Source organism: Pavona decussata, unplaced genomic scaffold (assembly GCF_977016875.1).
Source record: "Pavona decussata unplaced genomic scaffold, jaPavDecu1.1 SCAFFOLD_234, whole genome shotgun sequence".
Taxonomy (NCBI): Eukaryota; Metazoa; Cnidaria; class Anthozoa; order Scleractinia; family Agariciidae; genus Pavona; species Pavona decussata.
The window spans coordinates 2,362,634-2,382,727 of NW_028145639.1; the positions used below are offsets into that span (position 1 = coordinate 2,362,634).

Genomic DNA, 20,094 nt, shown 5'->3' on the forward strand with positions numbered 1-20,094 from the left:
ATTGGATAGCAAAATCATTTCAAATTCCATTGCATGTGACTCTACATATTTCTATCCGGGTGGTACACCTTTTTGTAGCCCCTTGCATGTTAATGCTTACGTCATTGCAGGTAGTTATCTGGGTTATTAAAACTTTACAATGAAAACACATCCAGGCCCATACTCCTAATGAATAGGATAAATAGAGGATATTACATGGCCGCGTAGAGATACGAAATTTCTCTTCAGGTGTTGAATAATATTTCACGAGTGAGCGCAGCAAATGAGTGAAATATTTTTAAACACAAGAAGAGAAATTTCATATCTCCAAGGGGCCATGTAACGTTCTGTTTATTATATAAACACCAATTAAATACCAAATCATTGCAAAAGGCACGATTTATTATGTAACCATAGCAACGGTGATCTTTTCACGTGTGAAGATAACATTATTTTCATGTGTGAAGATATCATGTTTTTGTGCAAAAGCTCACCTGGTATTTCATTGGTGTTTATATAATAATCTCAATTATTTTCCCAATGGGTGACTGACACTGGGTGGGGTAGGGGTGTTTATTGAAAGGGACAATGTACATATTCTTAGTACATTTATTTATGATTATTTTTTCTCTCTTTTTTCTATTTGAATACAGACAGGTGACGAGAGAGAGAACAAAATGGCAGCCTCTCTGCCTTTGCTTCCATCAGAATTAATTGGGAAAATTGTTGTGTTTTTACCTCTAAACGATGTCCTTAACTGCAAGTTAGTCTGTAAACAATGGAATGTGAGTGGAAATTTTGAATTTTTTAGCTCTGGTTATCTTTTCATTTTAAGTTCTCTTTACATATTTGTTTAGAAGCACAAAATGTTAACCCAAATCTTACAGTTACTCAACCCTTCCCCAGGAGTGGATCCATGAAAAAATGTGACCGCTTGTGCCAAAGGCACAAGGTTCTAGGGGGGTCCAGGGGCATGCTTCCACTTCAAATTGAAGTGTCATCCCTGGGTTTTCAAGTTATTTTGACAGACATCTTCCATACTGGGAATTTTCTTTTATTCTAAAACTATTTATTTATTGTTAAAAATCTGACCATTTTCTGTAAGACAATGGAAACCAGTCTGGATCTATGCCTGCTCCCCCAACCATTTTCAATTTACTGTATTCTGTGTAAATGAAGTTTAATCACTATTACCATCCAGCATTTGATGAAACCCTGCAAATTTACACTTTAGACTTTGTTGCCAATTGTTTTCAAGTAAGTCAAACCAACAGCTTACGCCTGTGGTCAGTAATATTATTATTGCAATGCAGAATACATGAAATGCTATAGGACTTTTAAACAATCACATTCTTAAATCCTATGTGGCAATGTTGAATGTGTAAGGAAGTTTTTAACCCTTACATTTTAGGTTTAAATAAGACATTCCACTATAAAAGGGCAAGCCCCTCCGTCATTTCACACCTTTGTGGGTGTGAGATGCAAATTTAGACGCTGTTCAGTTGTGGCAACTGAAGTTGTAGACTCAATATGCCTCAAACTTTTATAATGTCACCACAGCAGTATAAGATATCAAATTCTTATTTTTTTAACGAGGGTTATTCTAAAAACTAAGCCAATTTTATCGGTAAAAGCCGAAGAAAAAGACACAATCATGTTGTTTGTCAGTTGTTTACGCTCTGATGCTTGATTGACAACTGAAGGTGAGAATGGCCTGGCCAGGCCCCTTTTATACTGGAACTTCCTGTTTATTAGGATTTAACCCTAACTGCTTTATTAAAGAAACTGTGGTGCTGCATTGGTGGGGGGGGGGGGGGGGTGGGAACAGTTATTTTCTTTATCAAACAAGTTGATATTAAGGTAATTTGGCCACTGTAAAGACTTTAATATTCAAGAGCTAGCCAACCAAAATGTTGAATGTGGGCTGTTGACTCTACAGCTACGTAGTACAGGAATTATAGATAACAGCCGCAAGCACTCAGTGGAAGGTTTTTTAAAGCCATTATTTCATGTTACACTGTATGATCTGACAGTCTCTTTGTATAATAAATTATTATATCTGTTATATAAATATTAATAATTACCTACATGTGCATATATCTCTGGTCAAATAATAATATAAGAGAGATTTACAATTAATTTAAAATTTGTTTATGGCAAATGGCAGAAATGACCATGTGGCCATGCATGTTTATCCTTCATTTGCCGCTCACTGTTTTCAGTTTCTCGGTAAAATTGAGTACATGTAGTTTTACATATAGCATCAAAGGCCAGAATTATTTTGCACTATTCTCATCTATGTACTCATTTTTTCAAGAAAATGTAAATGCTAATCTCGCATTTGCCATTTGCCATAAATGCCATTCTAAATCTCTATTAATTACTGATTATATCCCTCTGTAGGAGCTTCTTTCATCAGAGCAGTTTTGTAAGAGTTACACTCTAAAGCATTATGATTTCAATGATGAGGAGGTGCCAACTGGCCATTTGCACTCATGGCAAGATCCTGAGGAGTATTTTTGTTACTGGGATGCAAATGATGATGGGTCAAATATCTATATTTTCTCTGATCCTCCAAAGCGCTGGAAATGTGGCATAGTTCACTTGGCAAAGTTCACACTCCAGTCATACAAGGAGCTGAAGTATAAAGATTTTTTGCAAGCTGTCGTTATTTTAATGAGGATACAGAGAGCCGCAGGGGAGCTGGAGTTAGATGTTGGTAAGAAAAACCTCAGTTCTTTAGTAATGTATATTACTCATAGACTGACACATTTCTTATTAACAATCAGTAATTGGTCGATATTCCTTTCAATACCCCTTTTTTATCTTCAAGTTTGATACAGGCCTTTCCTAACTGGACAGTGAAAAGTCTTTTCAATGGTGTCTGCTGAGAAGGTTTGACTGCCCACTTACAGTATAAATGAAATTGTGAATGTCTGTTTAAAACAGAAAAACACTAAAGAATTGAAGGCAAATTAAGCTGGATAGCGAAATGTTGGGAATTCTTAAAACTGTGGTACTTTTATTCTGACTGTCTAACTTAAATCATCATGTGTGTTACTTCAAGGGGCAGTGTCACCTACTTTTAGTGTCAAAATGTTTAGCCTAAAAACTTATTTGTTTCTGATCAATGGAATTGTTAAAATTGTGTTTGAGTTTTGTTAACAACAACTCTACTAGTGCACAGAAACTAGTATTAATTATCTTTGGCTGTGGAATTGGCAAGGATGGAAGTGGGTTGTAAGTTCTTCCTTTATATTTAAGAGAAGTCACTAAATATTGATTATAGTTCGTTCTTCATACGGTATTAACCTTAATATTTTCTTCCTGGTGTTGCAAGAGCAATTTCATGTTACAGAACAGTTCTTTGGTAAAGATTTGAACACTTTTTTTTTTTGGCAACTCAAACATTTAAATATCAGGCATTTGAAATGAAATAGACTGGACCACCTAACAAAATCATAAACAGTTAATATACCTGCATGTATATTTGTCGTGCTGCCAGTTGGGAGACTTTGGTTAGACTTCATTGATTTCATTTCATATCTGGTGATCATTTCTCATGCTGTCATACATGTACTTGAAAGTAGCACTTGACAGTGCTAGGAGAAATTTGGGGGGTGTTTACATGATAGCAGCACAACTTTCTTTCTAGTACAAGTTCACTCCAGTTCCCTCTTGTGGTTCCATATTATTCATTTATATGATACCAGCACAAAATGCCATGCCGGAGCAAGTCAAGCCAGTGTGAGTTCACTGTGCGAGAGCGAGATTTTCATTCTGGTACAAAAACTCATTCCCATGTTGTGTAAAGGCAGTAAAACGTTTTTTTGCAGCATAGACTCACTCTGCTGGGAGTCTGGAATGGGTAGCGCATGCATAGTTTTCGACATCCAATTTTCAGGGGCTGTTTTGTTTTACAACTATTTCGTGAGGTTTTTGCATTGGATATTGGATGCTAGATACAGTGTAGTCAGAAGGTGCACTGCACTAAGGTGGCTTTAATCATCCCATATCCAACAAGCACAAGTGAAATAATATATTACATATTTTGTTTAATTAAAAACAACAAATAAATGTTGCTAGATCATTGCCGATTTTTATTCCCAAAGAAAAGACCAGAAGTTGATTCAAATATTTACCACTGTTTCTCAGGCAATAGTATTAAGTAACTGATATCTCATGACCGATAAGGCAATCAACACTCTGGAATATCTAGGTAGAATTTGTTGTTGGTTCTCATCCTTGCTCCAAGAGGTTTTCTCCAGTTTTCCCTTCTCCTCAAACACCAACATTTCCAAATTCCCTTTTAATTTTAATCTGGATATTTTACTCAGTTAGGGCTTTGTGCTAATTACACCAACACTTAAATAAGTGATTATTTTACATATTTATTATTATGCTATGGTCCAGTTTTTAATTTTAGGCAATAATATTTGGGACAGCCACACACATTACTCTTGGATGTAATGATCATCAAGTGTTCACTATTATAATTTTCCAATTCGGTTATTCCTGTTTTACTTTTGAGGTGCCTATGGAAATGAGAGTGATGGAGTTGTTGAAGTCTGCCTCTTTCCTTGGAATGAAGAAAATCTTCCCACTGCAAATGATATTATCAACCTTTTTCACTTTAATCCCGAGATGGGTAAAAATCCTTACGTAATGACCGAGGTTTCTGAAAGTGAAGATGATGATGATGACGATCCAAGAGTTGACTGGAATACCATACGATCCTTTGCTGATGATAAACAGAAGGCAATTCCCTTCTTTGACTGGCTGAAAAATATATTTACTCCTTTCACTCATATTGTTATTGGCTGTGATGAAATGAATCCTGTTCCATGTTTCATATTGGCACAACTTGCCCCAGGGTGGGTTGGTGGTGTGCTCACATCCTTGGCCCTAACTTAGTTTAGTGCCATGCAGGAGAGCACAGCTGCTCTCATTGTCGTTTCATTCAATTAACACCTCTGTAGTTTTCATTGAAAATCACCATTCAGTTCTTAGGCCTGTAGTGCAGTGGCCAGTATAGAGGCAACTGAGGCATTCATCTCATTAAAAAATTCTAAACTCAAAAATAATATTAAAATTTCTTTACTACTCTTCCATGGAAGAGAGACTCAAAAATCTTGGTTTGGTGACAGATTTCAAGCCTGCAAATAAAGACTGACAACCCAAAGTAGTTGTTCATATCAGATCTGCTGTGGTGGAAATCTATTCCATCTCATTAAATTGATAGTACAAGCACTTGTAATGAGGTTTAGAGATAAACAGCTTCCAAATCGTGCGGCTACTCATTTGAAAGATAAGGTTAGAACTTAACTACTTAATATGCTCAAGGAAAGGCACAATGATTTCTTTTGTTTTTGTTTTTTGCATTTGTATACATAACAGTATCTTGCCTTGATTGGTGTATCTCCCAGTTTTATACTACTCAGAAAAATTTTGATCAGGATATGAGTCTCGTACTTCTTGTTAATGACCTGGAAAGGAAGCGTATATGGTTATTGAACTCGCAGTCAAAATTATATTGAAGATGTTTTCCGCCTGCAAATCTTGTTAACCTGCCACACACACTGTATAATGTGAATAGTGACCAAACGACACTGTTTGTTTTCACTACTTTGTTTGATCTCATATGCGATTCAATACAGTGCCCTTTGGGTCACACTTGCCCACAGTTGCATCTATCATGGCACCTGTAAGGGGACAGATTAGGTTTTTAACTGTTTTCTAACACTTGGAAAGGTTGAGCACAGTCAATGCAAACATCCGTTCCTGCTTTGTTTTAGTAGCTGTTAGCTGGGGGGTAAAACCACGCCCTTACAATGATAGGCTGTGCTACTTTACTATCTCGTTAGTGGCAGATTATGGGTGACAAGAAGGTACACGCAAAACAACGATGTAATCAATTAAAACGTTGCATTATAGTGGATTATTGATCATTATCCAGACTAAAACAGTTTAAATTAATAATAATAAATATGTCGATTTTTGTGCATGAAAGCTGATTCAGACAGCTCAACTATCACATGACAGATCTCTCCAATATTAAATAGAAACTATTGTTTGTTTATTTTTCAAAATTAGTTTTGTATTGTTTAGTTTAGTTTACAGTGTATTTATAATGCCAAACTCTATGGGTGTACTTTATCTCTTTCCAATAACGCAATGCAGTGACCCCATTTCTTGGTTAAAATAATGATTAAAACTGAACGTTCAGATACCCTGTATCATCTTCTGTCAAGTTGCGGTCGTAAGACCGAGATGGATCGTGAACAGTGTTGTGGTCCAAACTAGTGTCAACACAGGGACCTCAGAGCACAGCGCCACAACATGTTTCCTCAAAGGCAAAATATAAGGATTTGTATGGGATGTTATCCTGATGTACGATGAAATCGTGAAAATGTGTGAAAAAAATGTGTATAACAACCTTTATGAGAAGAACGTCGAGGCTGAGATTAACTAAAAATTAAGGACATTACCCAGGCTGAGTCAGTTAAGAACATTAAAACTTTGCTGCACTCGCTACACATTGTGGTTTTCTGCATTTTCGCCGCAAAATCTGGTAACTTAATGTCACGTTGCGCAACTTTTCGTATAGCCAGATTTACCAAGAGTTGGCTGCCGCGACATCTTGTACCCAGCACTAGAGTACATGTAAGCCGCGCAACAGAGCATGCTACAAGCAACTAGACTCCGCATTACGACGCATATTGCTCTTTGATAGTTGTCTTGGTCACGTCCGCATAGATTTATTGAAATACCATTTGTATTTACACTTTCAACAACTTTATTGACTTTATAAAGTCAATAAAGTTCTTCAGCAGGAAGATTTCAGCTATGACACAAGAGAAGTAGTCAAATTCAAAGCTTTAAAATAATTGGCTTTAGTTGATTATAATAAAAAAAAAAACTGGCATAGAATTTGTTCGCAAAATGACCCCCCGTTCTAGCAATTGTGTAGCTTTTCAACAGCTGAATAGCTTTCAAAAGGCTCCGTTCTAGGAAATGTACCTAAAATGGATACACCGTTCTAGATCAGGAGACCCAAAATCACTACCCCTACTGGGGGTGTGGGTGCTCGCTTGTGTTTTAATTATAACAAAGCGTGAATGGTACTGTCTGTACTGTTGCACAATTATTATGAATTTTTTTTTCTGTCGTTAATTTTCATCATTTTCACTATGCGCGCTCACGAAATTCACAAAACATGAGCCTTTTCCTGTCAAGTGTTCATATTCTGGGCTTCGCAGCGAAGAATTCCTCTTCTCTTTCTTCTTCTCCATGGTAATTATTCGCAATACGTCTAACGGGCACAAGATAGCAAAATAACGGACTCCAGCTTCCAGCAAGCGGTCGCAGAAACCTTCACAGAGACATAGTCGTGTCTAGTCTTATAAAACAGCTTAGTCAGATATATGGTGAGGCCCCAAGCCAAATTTCTGATGTTGTTTCAGTTTAAAAGTTTAAAAGTTGACTTCCTTACTGTGTATGGGGGAATGAAACTCTCCGTCGAATGAAAGATCATATATCATTTCATCAATGTGCAGAGCGATTATTAAAGGGATGCCGTCACAACGAATTTGCTGTATGTTGGTCAAAACGGCTCGAATATTTGATTAAAAACCTCTTCTCTAACATGAAAATTGCGGTAAGACCAATGGGGGAGGGGGGGGGGAGTGTGGAATGATTTCTGTGAGGAAGAATAAACTATAATCATGTTTTAGAAATTTTTTCAAAATACGCAGAGGAAACTTGAAAAAATTGGCCAATTTCTCAATTAAGTTGCAATCAATTTGAAAATTCTGATGTGGACAAGAATGGTTTGCTACTCAGTTATGGACAAAAGGAAACTGTGAATTAAAAAATTCTAATTTGAATTGCAGATAAACTCATTAAAAATTCATTTTAGTTCACACTCCAACCACGAGGAATACAAGGTCCTCGATGGAGTTGTAATGATGGCTTCAAAGTTCATTTATTTAGCTACAAACGTGCAAGCGGCGGTAACAGTATTGAGTTTGAGAGGGAGAGTGTCGGCAACGAGGAAAGCTATGAACTGGCTCGGCTTCCAGGTCAGAACATTGGCTTTGGAGCGAAAGTCTGGAAGCACGTGGTGAAGGGACGGCAAGCTTCTACTGCACAAACGGCTTCTACAGTTCTCAGGTAGTATAGATTTCATCTAATGTAGTTAAACAGTTGAATTTTGATAGCTTGAGTCGTTAGTAGTAACAAAGAGTTTTTACAGAAAACGAAAAATTCGGTTTATCGAGAATCGATCAAATGAGTGAGAAATTCGAATTATGGGGGGTGGGGTGGGGTGGGGTGCAACAACAACAAGTGAAGTTTATCTACCTTAGTTTACACGAAGTAGTTAGAAGAATTAAATGACCATATCGAGTAAAATTCCACCCAGAACAACTATATTTATTGGTGGTGTTTGATGGTCTTATCTTGTTTGAAGTTAACATTTATTAATATTGTCAGTTGATGGTTGCACAATCTTCTGTTAACAACTATGCCTTTTAATCAACTGTACGTTAAATTGATGTTCTGTACTGTTCGATATACAGTATACACAGACCAACGTGACGGACAGCCATTAATTCTGGCATCTGACCATAACCATTTACTTTTGTGGGGTGTTTTGTACAAGTTTGGCAAAATATCTTGTATTCATCATACAGCTTTCCTTGAATACTCGGGGTTTTTTTATCTGGCAGGTCAGATTCATTCTGTTCAGTTCTCCGTCTCTATTAAGCCGCCTCTTCACATGCTGAAAAAACACAAAAGAAACACTCCAAGCCACAGGCACACCAATGGCCAAAACGCTAGGCAGTTTGTCAATAGGAAAACTTGGTCATCAATAAGATAAACTATTATTGTGCTATTAGGTAAAATGGCATTACATCTATGATTCACAATCCATTAGTGCCATGTTTCAGTTGTATGGTAAAAGTTTGTGAAGGCTAATTTAAGTTTTGTTCGGAACTCATTATTTCAGATAAGTTCCTACACTCTCATAAGCCCCCCCCCCCCCCCCCCCCCCAACACACCCCTCCCTCCTCTTCTCAAGGCCTGAAATTTTAAGTTATCCCCGGTCAGTTGCTCTTAAATCAAAAATCTTGTTTGACATTGACTTTTGAGTTTTTAATTAATTTTTATGCTTCCTTTGTAGTGCCTCCCTTTATGTGTCCTGTCAGCTTTGTTTGAAGAGATATTCACGATCTTTCCCTGGACAATCCTTGCCGCACAAGTTTATGAGGTACGTCAAAAGGGCAGGCCTGTTTTTATAAGGATCCAAGGATTTCAGCGTGTTTTGTAAGGGAGAAATTCAGACAAATAATAAAATGGGCAGGGAAGATAGGGAGACAAAAACTTAGTATTAAAGAGAATTGAAACTAGAAATAAAGCATTTGCGAGTGGTGAGAACTAGGAGAAATATAGGGAAGATATGGTACAGAAGGTGAAAAGGGCGGGGTTGGAAGGTAGGAAGTTGAAACCCCGACGGCCTATCCTTCTATCTTACAACCCCCTACTCCGCTAACACTACAACAAAGGCCAAGTTATTTGTGCCAATATTTCAACTACTACATCTAGTCTCAGCCAAGAAGACTAGCTGTACTAGCTGAAATATTGGCCGATATAAATTGCCTTTTTCCGTTGTGTCAGCCCTGCAATCAGTTTGGTTTATTTACATGAGATCCGGCAACGAAACATATTCAGAACAGTTTATTTGTGCCTCCTGTGGTCCCCTTCATTCAAAAATTTCCCCGGCTTCGGTACAAGTTTGCACTTTGGTCCTCAATGCGGTCAGCATGATGGGATTTGGATAACTCAAGAGTTGGTCCGCATCCCCCCCCCCTCCCCTTCCCGATGCTTTAAGGTAGAAGTGACCACTTGTAAAGAACCGTTAACCAACATGTGTGTATGATTCATCTCTCTCCCTAGGTTAATTTCAGACTTCATGATGGGACAAAATAAAATGAACCAAAGAAAACATCATCCTCCTGCAGTATGAAATTGTTTAAAAGGTGAGTAGTTATTTCATCATTAACTTAATTTCTGTTTCGATCAGCTTTTATAATGAACACACCCGGAAGTGTTACCAGCATATCTTAATAACATAATGCTTATCCGTCTCCAGGTAACTGCGAAGGCCAGCAAAGGGAAGTGTCAAAGAGGCCTCATCAATCTCAACCTACAGTTGTCCGAAGTGGTGAGTTGTTTCACCTTACATGACTGGTACACACCCTTACCCCCATCGTTTATGGAACGTGCTCCTTGGAGCCTTTCTAGTCTGAAATGAAGTCAATATGTCACTTCTTTATTTGAGTTAAACTTTGCTTAAATCGTGCAAACACTTTCCCTGCGTGCTATGTTGTGAAAACACTTTTTTTTAACAATAGATTTCTCCCATTACTATATTGACCTGTTTTGTTGTATTACTCTTTACAGAGCAATATTATCACGACACCCAATTGGAATTTAGGCACATGCAAGCAAGAAAGATTGTTACTTTAAACAAGGAGCAGAGCTGAGGTACAATTATTGAACTTGTTAAATATGATTATACGTAAGAAGGGCAAGTGAGACAAATTCTGTGTGATTTACCCCAGGTTAGGCCCATGGGAGGGGGGCGAGGGGACTCCAATATAAAAGTGACGGGGATGATCGTCGTTCCTTTTAGGGGTTAACGTTCGTGTTTTGGTACCCCTTAGGGTGCTAAAATGTAAAATGGCTTCCGTCAGAGGAATGGTGGTAACTTTTAGGGTATTGAGCCACAAAATATGAGAGGAGGTAAATGTGAATCAACTGATTTGGTACCGTCTTGGGGGTTTTACCACGCTCACAAAATTCTAGTACCTTTTAGGGGTCCTTTTCAAAATTTCCAACGATCACCCCCGCCACTTTTATATGGGAGTCCTCCCTAGGGGTGAGGCCCCACTCTTTGGGAGAAAAATGATTAAAAGTTAGGAATGTGGCACCCCACCCAACAAGGTGACATAGCTAATTTATTAACAAATTTACCAAACTCGGATATCGCTCATCCTTACAGAAATGAAATCGAAGAGGCAAACCGTTTATGATATTTTCTCCAATCTTTTGTCTTTGACAACCATGAAATTACAGCCTCCACCGTGCCATATATCCTGGTGTAATTGCATTAACCATATCAATGCTTTTTTCTTTTCAGGATACAACGGACATTCAGACACTGGAATCAAGCAAGCAAGCAAGGAGGCAAGCGAGAGAGATCAATTTAACAAGAAGTAGAGGTAGATACTATAACATTATTCGTGAAAAAGCGCAGCTTAAAGGTTACCATATTCACCCGCATATAGGCCGCTTATTTCGAAGATAAACCGGTTTTTAGGCTAGCATTAGGTGTAACACGATAGTGCAAGCATCAACTATGATGTACATTAAGCTTTTTTAAGGGGGGGGGGGGGGGGTGGGGGAAGAAGTAACTGGATTGCAAAGTTTAGAGTACGGGTTATACGCGCATATGTCCTCTATGCGGGCAAATCTGGTACCTTTCGGCCAGGGTCCTAGGCGTTATTTTCTTTCGCGAACTGAGCGAAATTAAGGTCCTGCATGGACAGCTTACGTGTAGTCTGGAGCAAATCTGTGAAATGATTAATTTGCGCCAAAATTGGAAGTGAACGCCCACGTACTTACCTTTATAGCTTTTCTTCAATTTTTCTGAAACAAATGAATTAAGATAAATTTAAAGATACAATGCAACACATGAATAACAAGTTTACCGATGTAAACAAAACAAAATTCAGTACTTTTTGAATAATTATATCAGATAGAAAATGAAAGCAGCGAAGCCGAATCTGAATTTCCTATACATTGTGTTATCAAAACACTGTCAACAGAGTATAAAGGTACAGAACATTCGTATGTCTAAAATCGTTGTTCGACTGTCGTTGGTGACATTGACTGTCCTTTCGAGATGAGCAGACGGAGGACGAACAACTGTTGAAGGAAGAAAACAAACACAAACTGGACGCACTTGTTAGCGACAAACTAAGGTATACTTAAGAACCATGACATGACTTGCTTGACGCTACTAAGCAGTTCATGGCAAACAAAACAGTGAACTTCTCTACTAAACTGAAGCAGATTGGCACTGGTGACGAATGATTCAGCCTTACTACCAATTGAGAACCCTTTACTGCAACCACAGTAAACGCACAGATGTTACATAGCCTCGTTCTGTTGGACCGCCGCTTAGTGTTTTCAAACGACTTACGCTAGAACGTTTTGCGATGACCCTAGAACCAAACTACAACTACTGAAATTATTGAATATTCCAATTCCAACTAGTAAGAATGCAGATACCCATTAAAAAAAACTTTCCTAGTTTTAAACTACGGCTGTCAAGAAAACATGGATATCGTGGACTTTCTAGACTTGTGCTTCTAACTTGGGGACAAAATGCCTAGATATGTTTTGCTGAGAAGATCGAATTGAAGGAAATTGTATGTTTCTGTTTCTAGGCGTGTTGGTAAGACATGAGAGCAAATAAGGATCAACTTATTACCGACAAATAATGAACATTAGGCCGGTACACACCGACAACAAACATGACAAGTTGTATTTCTTCTAGTCACGGATTAACAAAGAACCACTGAATATAATTAACAAGACAGGTGCAACTAGCCTACCACTCGCCTAACAGACCACCTGGCGAAATTAAGAAATAAAGCAATGTTTTAGTAAGGACAATCACAACTGAGAGTCTGCGTTTAGATTGAACTCGTGATAACTTCACATCGCCAGCTTAGGGACGAAAGTAGTGACGTACATGAAACAGCTTACAAGAAAACTGAACATGTTCTCTGACTGCCTTCCTACCTATGATTTGTGAGTCGGGAAAAAGGTTGAACAAACAACTGGCTGAACACAAGCGGGTGACCAAAGATAACGTTGACACAGATCACATTGATGAGCTCTATTTAGAAATCAACCACAGAATTACCAGGCTCGACCCGATGGAGCGGCAGAAATCAAGCATACAGAATTGACTGAGTGCTGACTGCGTTACCTAAAGTGAGGACTTGATAACTAAGAACAAACTTTAATGAATCCAATACCAACAGCTTGGCATCTCCACATTACTAACGCTGCTTATCGACCACGTCAATAGAAAAGCCAACAAAAAGACTGACCCAACTTACTGATAAATTTAACTGACATCAGACTGACATAAATTAGACCAACAAAAAACGGAAAGACACTCACAACTGACCAATCACTATCTTGACTTTTAGAACGTTTTTCAATTGAGGGTAGAAAGCAATTAAGCATTTACTATGGTTTTTCTTACTGTTTTCTGTGTTTGTTAGCAAAAACTTGCGCCACTTTCTCAACCAATGAGAAACAAAAGTCAAACCAATCGTAACTTCCTCACACGCGTTTTCTTGGTGCCGGTTACATGTATTTCCTTCGAGTTCTTATTGGTTCATTACACAGTTTGCACCTGTTTTCACAGGCTGGAGTAATTATTTTGGTTTTGGTTTTGGTTTTACGACACTTGATGGGAAACCCCTCTAATAGCCAATGACATGACGGCTTAATTGACAAATCAGTAACCAGGGGCCTAAATTCCATCAACTGACTTTACACAATATACTTGACTCTGATGATGACTTCCGCTCAGTCTGTCCAAACGTCATTTAATGTCACCAACAACAGTTCTTTTTTAAAGTCAGACTATAACTATCAAACCAAAACAAACCAAAAATTTTGTTGTTGATAACTGAAGTCAATACTTCTGCTTTTCACTATCGAACTTCAAAAGTAACTCGAAACAAGTACCGGTAGTTTTTCTGTTTTTAGTATAAATCAATTGCTTGAAGATTTCAGCAGCTACTTCTTGCTTTTAGGAAGAATGTTGAGTTTGAAACGATTTTTTTGTAGAAATGTCAAGTCATTATTCATTCACTGATTTAGTTCGTGTTGATGCTAAAGTAGATTTGTCTGCATGTGGTACAACAAAATGTTGGCTGCTCAACAGTTTTCCAGTTTGTTTTTAATTCAAATTTCGACTGTTTGAGTAAGGATTTAAACCTTCAGACACTAATGATTTTACTGTCAAACGCTAGGCCATTTATTTGTTTTCAGAATAAATTTTGATTGTTTTTTATGCAATTTTCAGTAAACTTTTTTTAGGCTGAAACGCTATATCTCATGGAAAGTGTTAGGTCGATTTTTTTGTTTGTTCTGAGTTTACACCTGAACACCCCTTTGTCAAACGTTGTCAATAATCATTTATCTTTTGTTTGTCAGTTTTTAAACGCCAATAGATTTTATAAGGCTGAGATTTCGATTTGTCAAGGAAAACGTTAAGCTTTGAGGTTTGCTCGATCTGTCAAAAAAAATGTGAAAACTTGTTCGTCACTGAATAGGCCTTCTCTGTAGTCAGACCACTTTCGTTTAGTTTCTATTGTCGATTGTTAAGAAAAGATATTGATGCAATTTCCAGTAAAATCAAGCTATTTTTCTGTTGTCAGAAAGATCGCATTTTCCGTGTAAGTCTTTTGTCTGTAGTAATTCAAAACTGGTTAATGGAAGCGAATTTTTCAGTAAAATCCTGAAGATGAAATTGGTCTTGGGTTATCTTAATTTTCGGGAACATAATTCAAACAGACACGCCCATTTATCTGTAAAAAGAAAATGGTCACATGGTTTTGAGACAGTGGTTTCCAGATTATAAAATAGTTTATCAGTTTTCAATTTTTTAGTGTAGTTGAGATGCAGCAACTATTTCTTGGTACAAACGCTAGATCTTTTTGACTGTTAAGTGAAGATTTTGACGTCCAAGTAAAATTTCCCAGTCAAAAGAATTGACCATTTATCTGTTCTAGAGTTTTAGTGTTTTAGTCGTGGGTAGCAAGTTCAATCGTTGACGATATGAACAGGCATATTCAGTCACATTGCACCAAATGTACATATCCGGTTAATCATCTTTTAAAAACACAGGATAGTTTTTTTTTTTAGAAAACAGCTAATGCAATCAGATGAGATCTTAGAAAAACAAAATCGGATCAATTTTGTTAGAGGTGATGCACAAAAAATGGGTAATTTTCTAAAACAAAAATCGACGAAAATAGGTCTACTCAAATTGCAAGCAAATTTTAGACCATTTTTTTCCAAGTTCTCATTCAGAATTTTGAATTCGAGGCATTTTTCAATAAAAATGTTTTGTTGTTTATCAGTGTTCAGAAGGAATTTTTAGAAAGGTGAAGACATTCAATTTCTCAGTGGACAGTCTGGCTTTATATTTTCTCTTTCAATTTAATTCACGTCTTTTATTTGAAAGGTTGTTAATGAGAGGTGACTTTCAACATCCGGCCATTCGTAGGTCAGTTTTTAATAAATATTTTAAAGCTAAGATACAATTTTTCTGTAAAAAATTTTCCAGCCTAACTGTCAGTTTTTCCCCTCACGAATTTCAGAGTTGAGACACTTTTAGCAAAACCTGAATCTTGTACTATTTATCAGTTTCAGTCAACGTTTTTAAATACTATTTCACTTTACGAAACTACTTCTTTTTTGCTATTTCCTGTTTCGTATTCAAAATTTGATTGCTTCAACCAATTTTCAATAAAGGATAAGGATTTAAAAATTGCGACACGTTCGCTGAAAATTCACGTCAAGTCATTTTCCGTTTTCAATTAGAAATTGAGTTTCAGGCAGACCGTTTATCAGTCCAGTGTAAATTCTGTTTCAGTGAGCTTTCAGTAAAGGTGAAAAGCTTCATACACCACTGATTTCCCTGGAAAAACGTTAGGCTATTTGTTTAAAAATTTGGATTGGTTCAGTCAACGTTTAGTAAGGATTTTAAGCTTCAGCAATTCCTGACATTTTTCTGTATTCAATTTCCAGTTAAGATTATAGCTTCGGACCTTATTGATTTCTCTGGAAAAAACATTAGACCGTTTGACTGCTTTCAAATAAAATTTGAATTGGTTCAGTCATTTCTTTGTAAGGATTTTAAGCTTCAGACATTCCTGACATTTTTCTGTATCCAATTCAATTAACAACTTTTGTTTTTATATATTCAGTTAAGATTATAGCTTCGGACTCTATTGATTTCTCTGGAAAAAACGTCAGGCCATTTGACTGCTTCCAAATAAAGTTTGGATTGGCTCAGTCAATTTTTTTAGTAAGGACTTTAAGCTTCCAGTATTCCTGACATTTTTCTGTATTCAATTCGACTTTTGCTAATAAATTTTCAATTAAAATAATAGCTTCGGAAAAACAGTAGGCCATTTGTTTCTTTTCATTTCAAATTTTGACTGTTTGAGTAATGGTTTAAATCTTCAGACACTCATGATTTTACTGTCAAAAGCTAGGCCGTTTATTTGTTTTCAGAATATAATTTATATATTTTGATTCATTCATATGTAAATTTTCAGTAAAATTTTTGAGGCTGAAACGCTTTTTCTTAGGGAAAGTTTTAGGTCGATTTCTTGGTTTGTTTTGAGTTTACACCTGAATACACCTTTGTCAAAAGTTATCATTTTCCAAACGCCAACAGATTTTATAAGGCTGAGATCCAGATTCGTCAAGGAAACTGTGAGCCGCCAGTCATTTCATCGTGGACTTTGAGCTGTCGACATTACAGAGTCCGTGCAGCAAGATACAATAGAATATTGACAGAAAAAAAAAATAAAAATTCGTATGCGTATTTGCCTCGGGAATAAAGCTAGAGAATTGCTGATTTGTTTTTGCCGATCAGTTGTAATATATTTTTTCCAAAATATTCTTTTAAGACACGTTTGGCTTTATTTCTTGAAATACCACAACGTTTACTTTCTACTTGCTCACTATGTCCGCCATTCCTAATGTGACTTGAAGCGGTGACTGTGTGACAATTAGGTGTGAGTAGCTATCCCTTTTATAGTACGGGTCCGTGTTTAAGCGTTCTAACACGAATTCTCGATGAATATTTTAGGCCATTTGTTAGTAGTTTTCTGGTAAGAACTTCGAGTTTATGCGCGATTTTTTCAATTTTCAATTTAATGCTTTTTGAAGAGCCACAACTTCTTAGCATATTTATTATCAGATTATGAGTATTTTCACCCTGAATTTTGTTATTTCGTGAAGAAAATAATTCATGACTAAAATTTTCATCTGTTATCAGCCCAAATTTATCAGCAGTTTTCATTGACTGATTTATTTTTTGGCGATCATTTCAACGATGCATTTTGTCATCAAGCATAAAATTGTTAGTTATTTTTTGTGTTGCACTGTATCAATGCCGAAAGACGAATTTACACGGTGTTATATTTGCTTTCGAATATCATATGCTTCTCTTGAACTCGCAAAATGTTGAAAATCTTTGATAATTTAAATTGCTATTTAACATGTTTTTGACCGTCTGAAATTTTAAATTGTTTCCAAATCGTACAAAATATTTCGCGCTGTTTTCATCAATCGTAAGCAAGCTTTGGCGAGTAAATATTTTATAGATGGCAACTTTTGAAAAGAACAAACAAACATTTGCAGTTCAGTTTATCGCTTAGAATTTTATTTTTGTTTTGCCTTCGGGTGATTTTAGTGGAAATTTAATTTTGTTTCAAGTAATATCAGTATCATTTCAGCTTAAAATAGTTCGGCAATTATTAAGAACTCTGAATCTATTTGTAAAAGAGCAAAGTCTGGATTAAATTTGTTCTGTAAACCTTTTCACATTTTCGTATTGGAATACTTAAAGTAAATTTTCCTTTCAATTCTCTCATGGTAACCCCTCTAAAAAATACGGGCGCCTCAAATACGCATGCGCCAATTTTTTTTTTTAATTTTTAAAAATGGCAAGTTGTTAACATTTGTTTGAAAATCTTAAATTTTCCCGCCAAAAAACTTAGAAAAAATACGGTGCCTCAAAATACGCATGCGCCGGGTTTTTTTTTAATTTTTAATAGTTTTTTTCAGTGTTGTTTTATTGTAATCATAATGTAATATTGATTAGACGACAACAACAATAAAATTTCAACAGTCATTTCACTTTCATTGTCTTTATTAATTATTGTTACAAGTTCTTCTACTTCAGTTAATTAATTAAGTGTAAATCATTTAATTAATTAAAAGTGTGACAAAATTTTTCTTCCTATATATACTAAGTCTTTTGGCGGGAAAATTTGTGTAAATTTGCACAGCGTTTCCCCTGGCAACGATTTTGACAAAAAATTTAATAGGGAACCCCTTGAACATTTTTGGTTCCAAAAAATGTTCAAGGGTTACCCCTAAAAATTTAAACCCGCCACAAAACATACACCACCTCGTCCAGAAACGTTTTAGGTCAATTGGAATAAAAATATATGAATCTTCGAATTTCTGCACGAGATGGTGTAACAAGGAGAATATTAAAAACAACATGGTAAGCTATGAAAACTAAAACTAACTTTAGAGAATTTCCTTTTTAAAAAGACATTGGTACGGAAATTGTGAACGATGCAGATTGTTTTGGAAAAAATGAATCTAAAGTTCTCGTATCGCAATATTTATTTCTTTCAAGTCTGATCCAATCAATTCTTAGCTTAGCTTGCCATGTTGCTTTTAATAACAAGATCTTTTTCTGCAAGACAATTTTTATTGTAGCACAGTGGAAAATGCGTGGCCTAACCATTTTGCGCCATTGAAAATAACTATTGTTTGGAAGTTTGGAGCAAGTGATAAAATTTAGACCATAAAACAGACAATTGTATGGCTCCATGTTCTTTCTAGTGCCAAATTCAACCCGAGTTGAAATATTTAGCTTTTCGCGATCATGCATTGATAAATCTGTTTATTGTGCTACATCGATAACAGCGCTTGCAGAGAAAAGGTCTTTCCTCCAACATAACATTTAGAATAAAGAGTTTATCATAAAACCCCAATGTCTGGTTCTTGAATTAAAATAATTGTTTCATGTGACAACAAGTTTCATTTTAAAAATCGGAAATTTGTATAAAAAACGAAACATGAGTCAAATAAATGCATGGGATGTTAGGCAGACCACAATAAAAAATAAAATAAAAATAAAATCAAGGTAAACGTACCTGCGTTTTGTGAGGAAAAGAACCTGGTCGAAAGCAAAATGTGCAACATTTTTGAAACGAACGAAAAACTGAAGACAACATTTGAGTTTGAAGAAATTAAGCGACCAAATAAGCCTTCTCGGTGTTTAAGTGCATGAGCACAATTTTGATAAACAAATTGAAAAACGAAATTCTACATAATGGTCCCATTTGAATCGAGTATATTTCTTCATAGAACAATTTATAAGTTGAAGAAGCATGTGCCCAGGGAAAATTAGTTTCTCGTACAATTTAGATCCACAATTATCTGTGAATAATAAAAAAAATTATAATTTGTAAAACAGAAACGCCGCCTAAACGGTTTTTGCTTTGGTTCCAAAGAAAAATCTGAAATTTGTAGGATAACGAACAAACAATTGAAAGTATGTTCCTATAATTTATTGTTGCAACAATAATCAGCGCAATTTTATTACAAGGAATTAAAGCGCTGCAAAGTCGTTTCGAAATCTTCAAGATAATATAAAAACACGACAATGACGAAGACATTTTTTCAAAATCTTCTATTTTGCTGACAAAATGATCATAGTATCCATCATTTTCTTATATTTCAAATCGAACGACAATCAAAATTTTGTAGTGCGGTGTAGATAAGTCAAGTCAACAAATGAATTGATTAACAATTTCACTCGAGGTTTGCAATAAATGGAACATCATTCACTGTTGTTTGATCTCGATAATCAGAAATATTAATTTTGTCAAAACGTTTTGTTCGTATTGTGGTCTGTATAACAAGCCTTTTTTAATCAACGTTAAAATTAATCAACTTTCCTTTACACCAGACATCAGAGTTTTATGACAACTATCAATTGTAAAACAACAAGAGAACACAGGCACTTTCAAGAGCGTGTGAAAAATTCCCTTAAGAATTACATTTCCTGATAAAGTAGGCCAAAATTCGAGAACCGAAAAATTATCGTTGTAATTTCTATAACCATAAGAATAATGCTCCTTGAATTTGATAAGCAAAAACTTTGATAACCAAGAACTTGAAAGTGCATGAATTCTCTCGTGT

The 20,094-nt window shown here is 36.1% G+C and overlaps 1 protein-coding gene and 1 long non-coding RNA gene across 3 annotated transcripts in view; both read left to right on the forward strand.

Annotated features, from left to right (window-relative positions):
* The window catches only part of LOC146458116 (uncharacterized), a 133,129-nt gene extending 126,620 nt beyond the window's left edge, over positions 1 to 6,509 (forward strand). For both annotated transcript variants that reach the window (XM_085091290.1, XM_085091289.1), the window contains exons 2-4: positions 633 to 764; positions 2,383 to 2,698; positions 4,511 to 6,509. In XM_085091290.1, coding sequence (XP_084947416.1) covers positions 657 to 764; positions 2,383 to 2,698; positions 4,511 to 4,893 — 807 coding nt within the window. In that variant the 5' untranslated portion in view covers positions 633 to 656 and the 3' untranslated portion in view covers positions 4,894 to 6,509. The remainder of the gene's footprint in view (positions 1 to 632; positions 765 to 2,382; positions 2,699 to 4,510) is intronic.
* A 3,437-nt stretch (positions 6,510 to 9,946) lies between these two features.
* LOC146458131 (uncharacterized) lies at positions 9,947 to 12,182 on the forward strand. The gene is made up of 4 exons (XR_014858333.1): positions 9,947 to 10,019; positions 10,133 to 10,204; positions 10,444 to 10,527; positions 11,183 to 12,182. It is a non-coding gene; the product is annotated as an uncharacterized LOC146458131 (long non-coding RNA).
* The last annotated feature ends 7,912 nt before the right edge of the window (positions 12,183 to 20,094 follow it).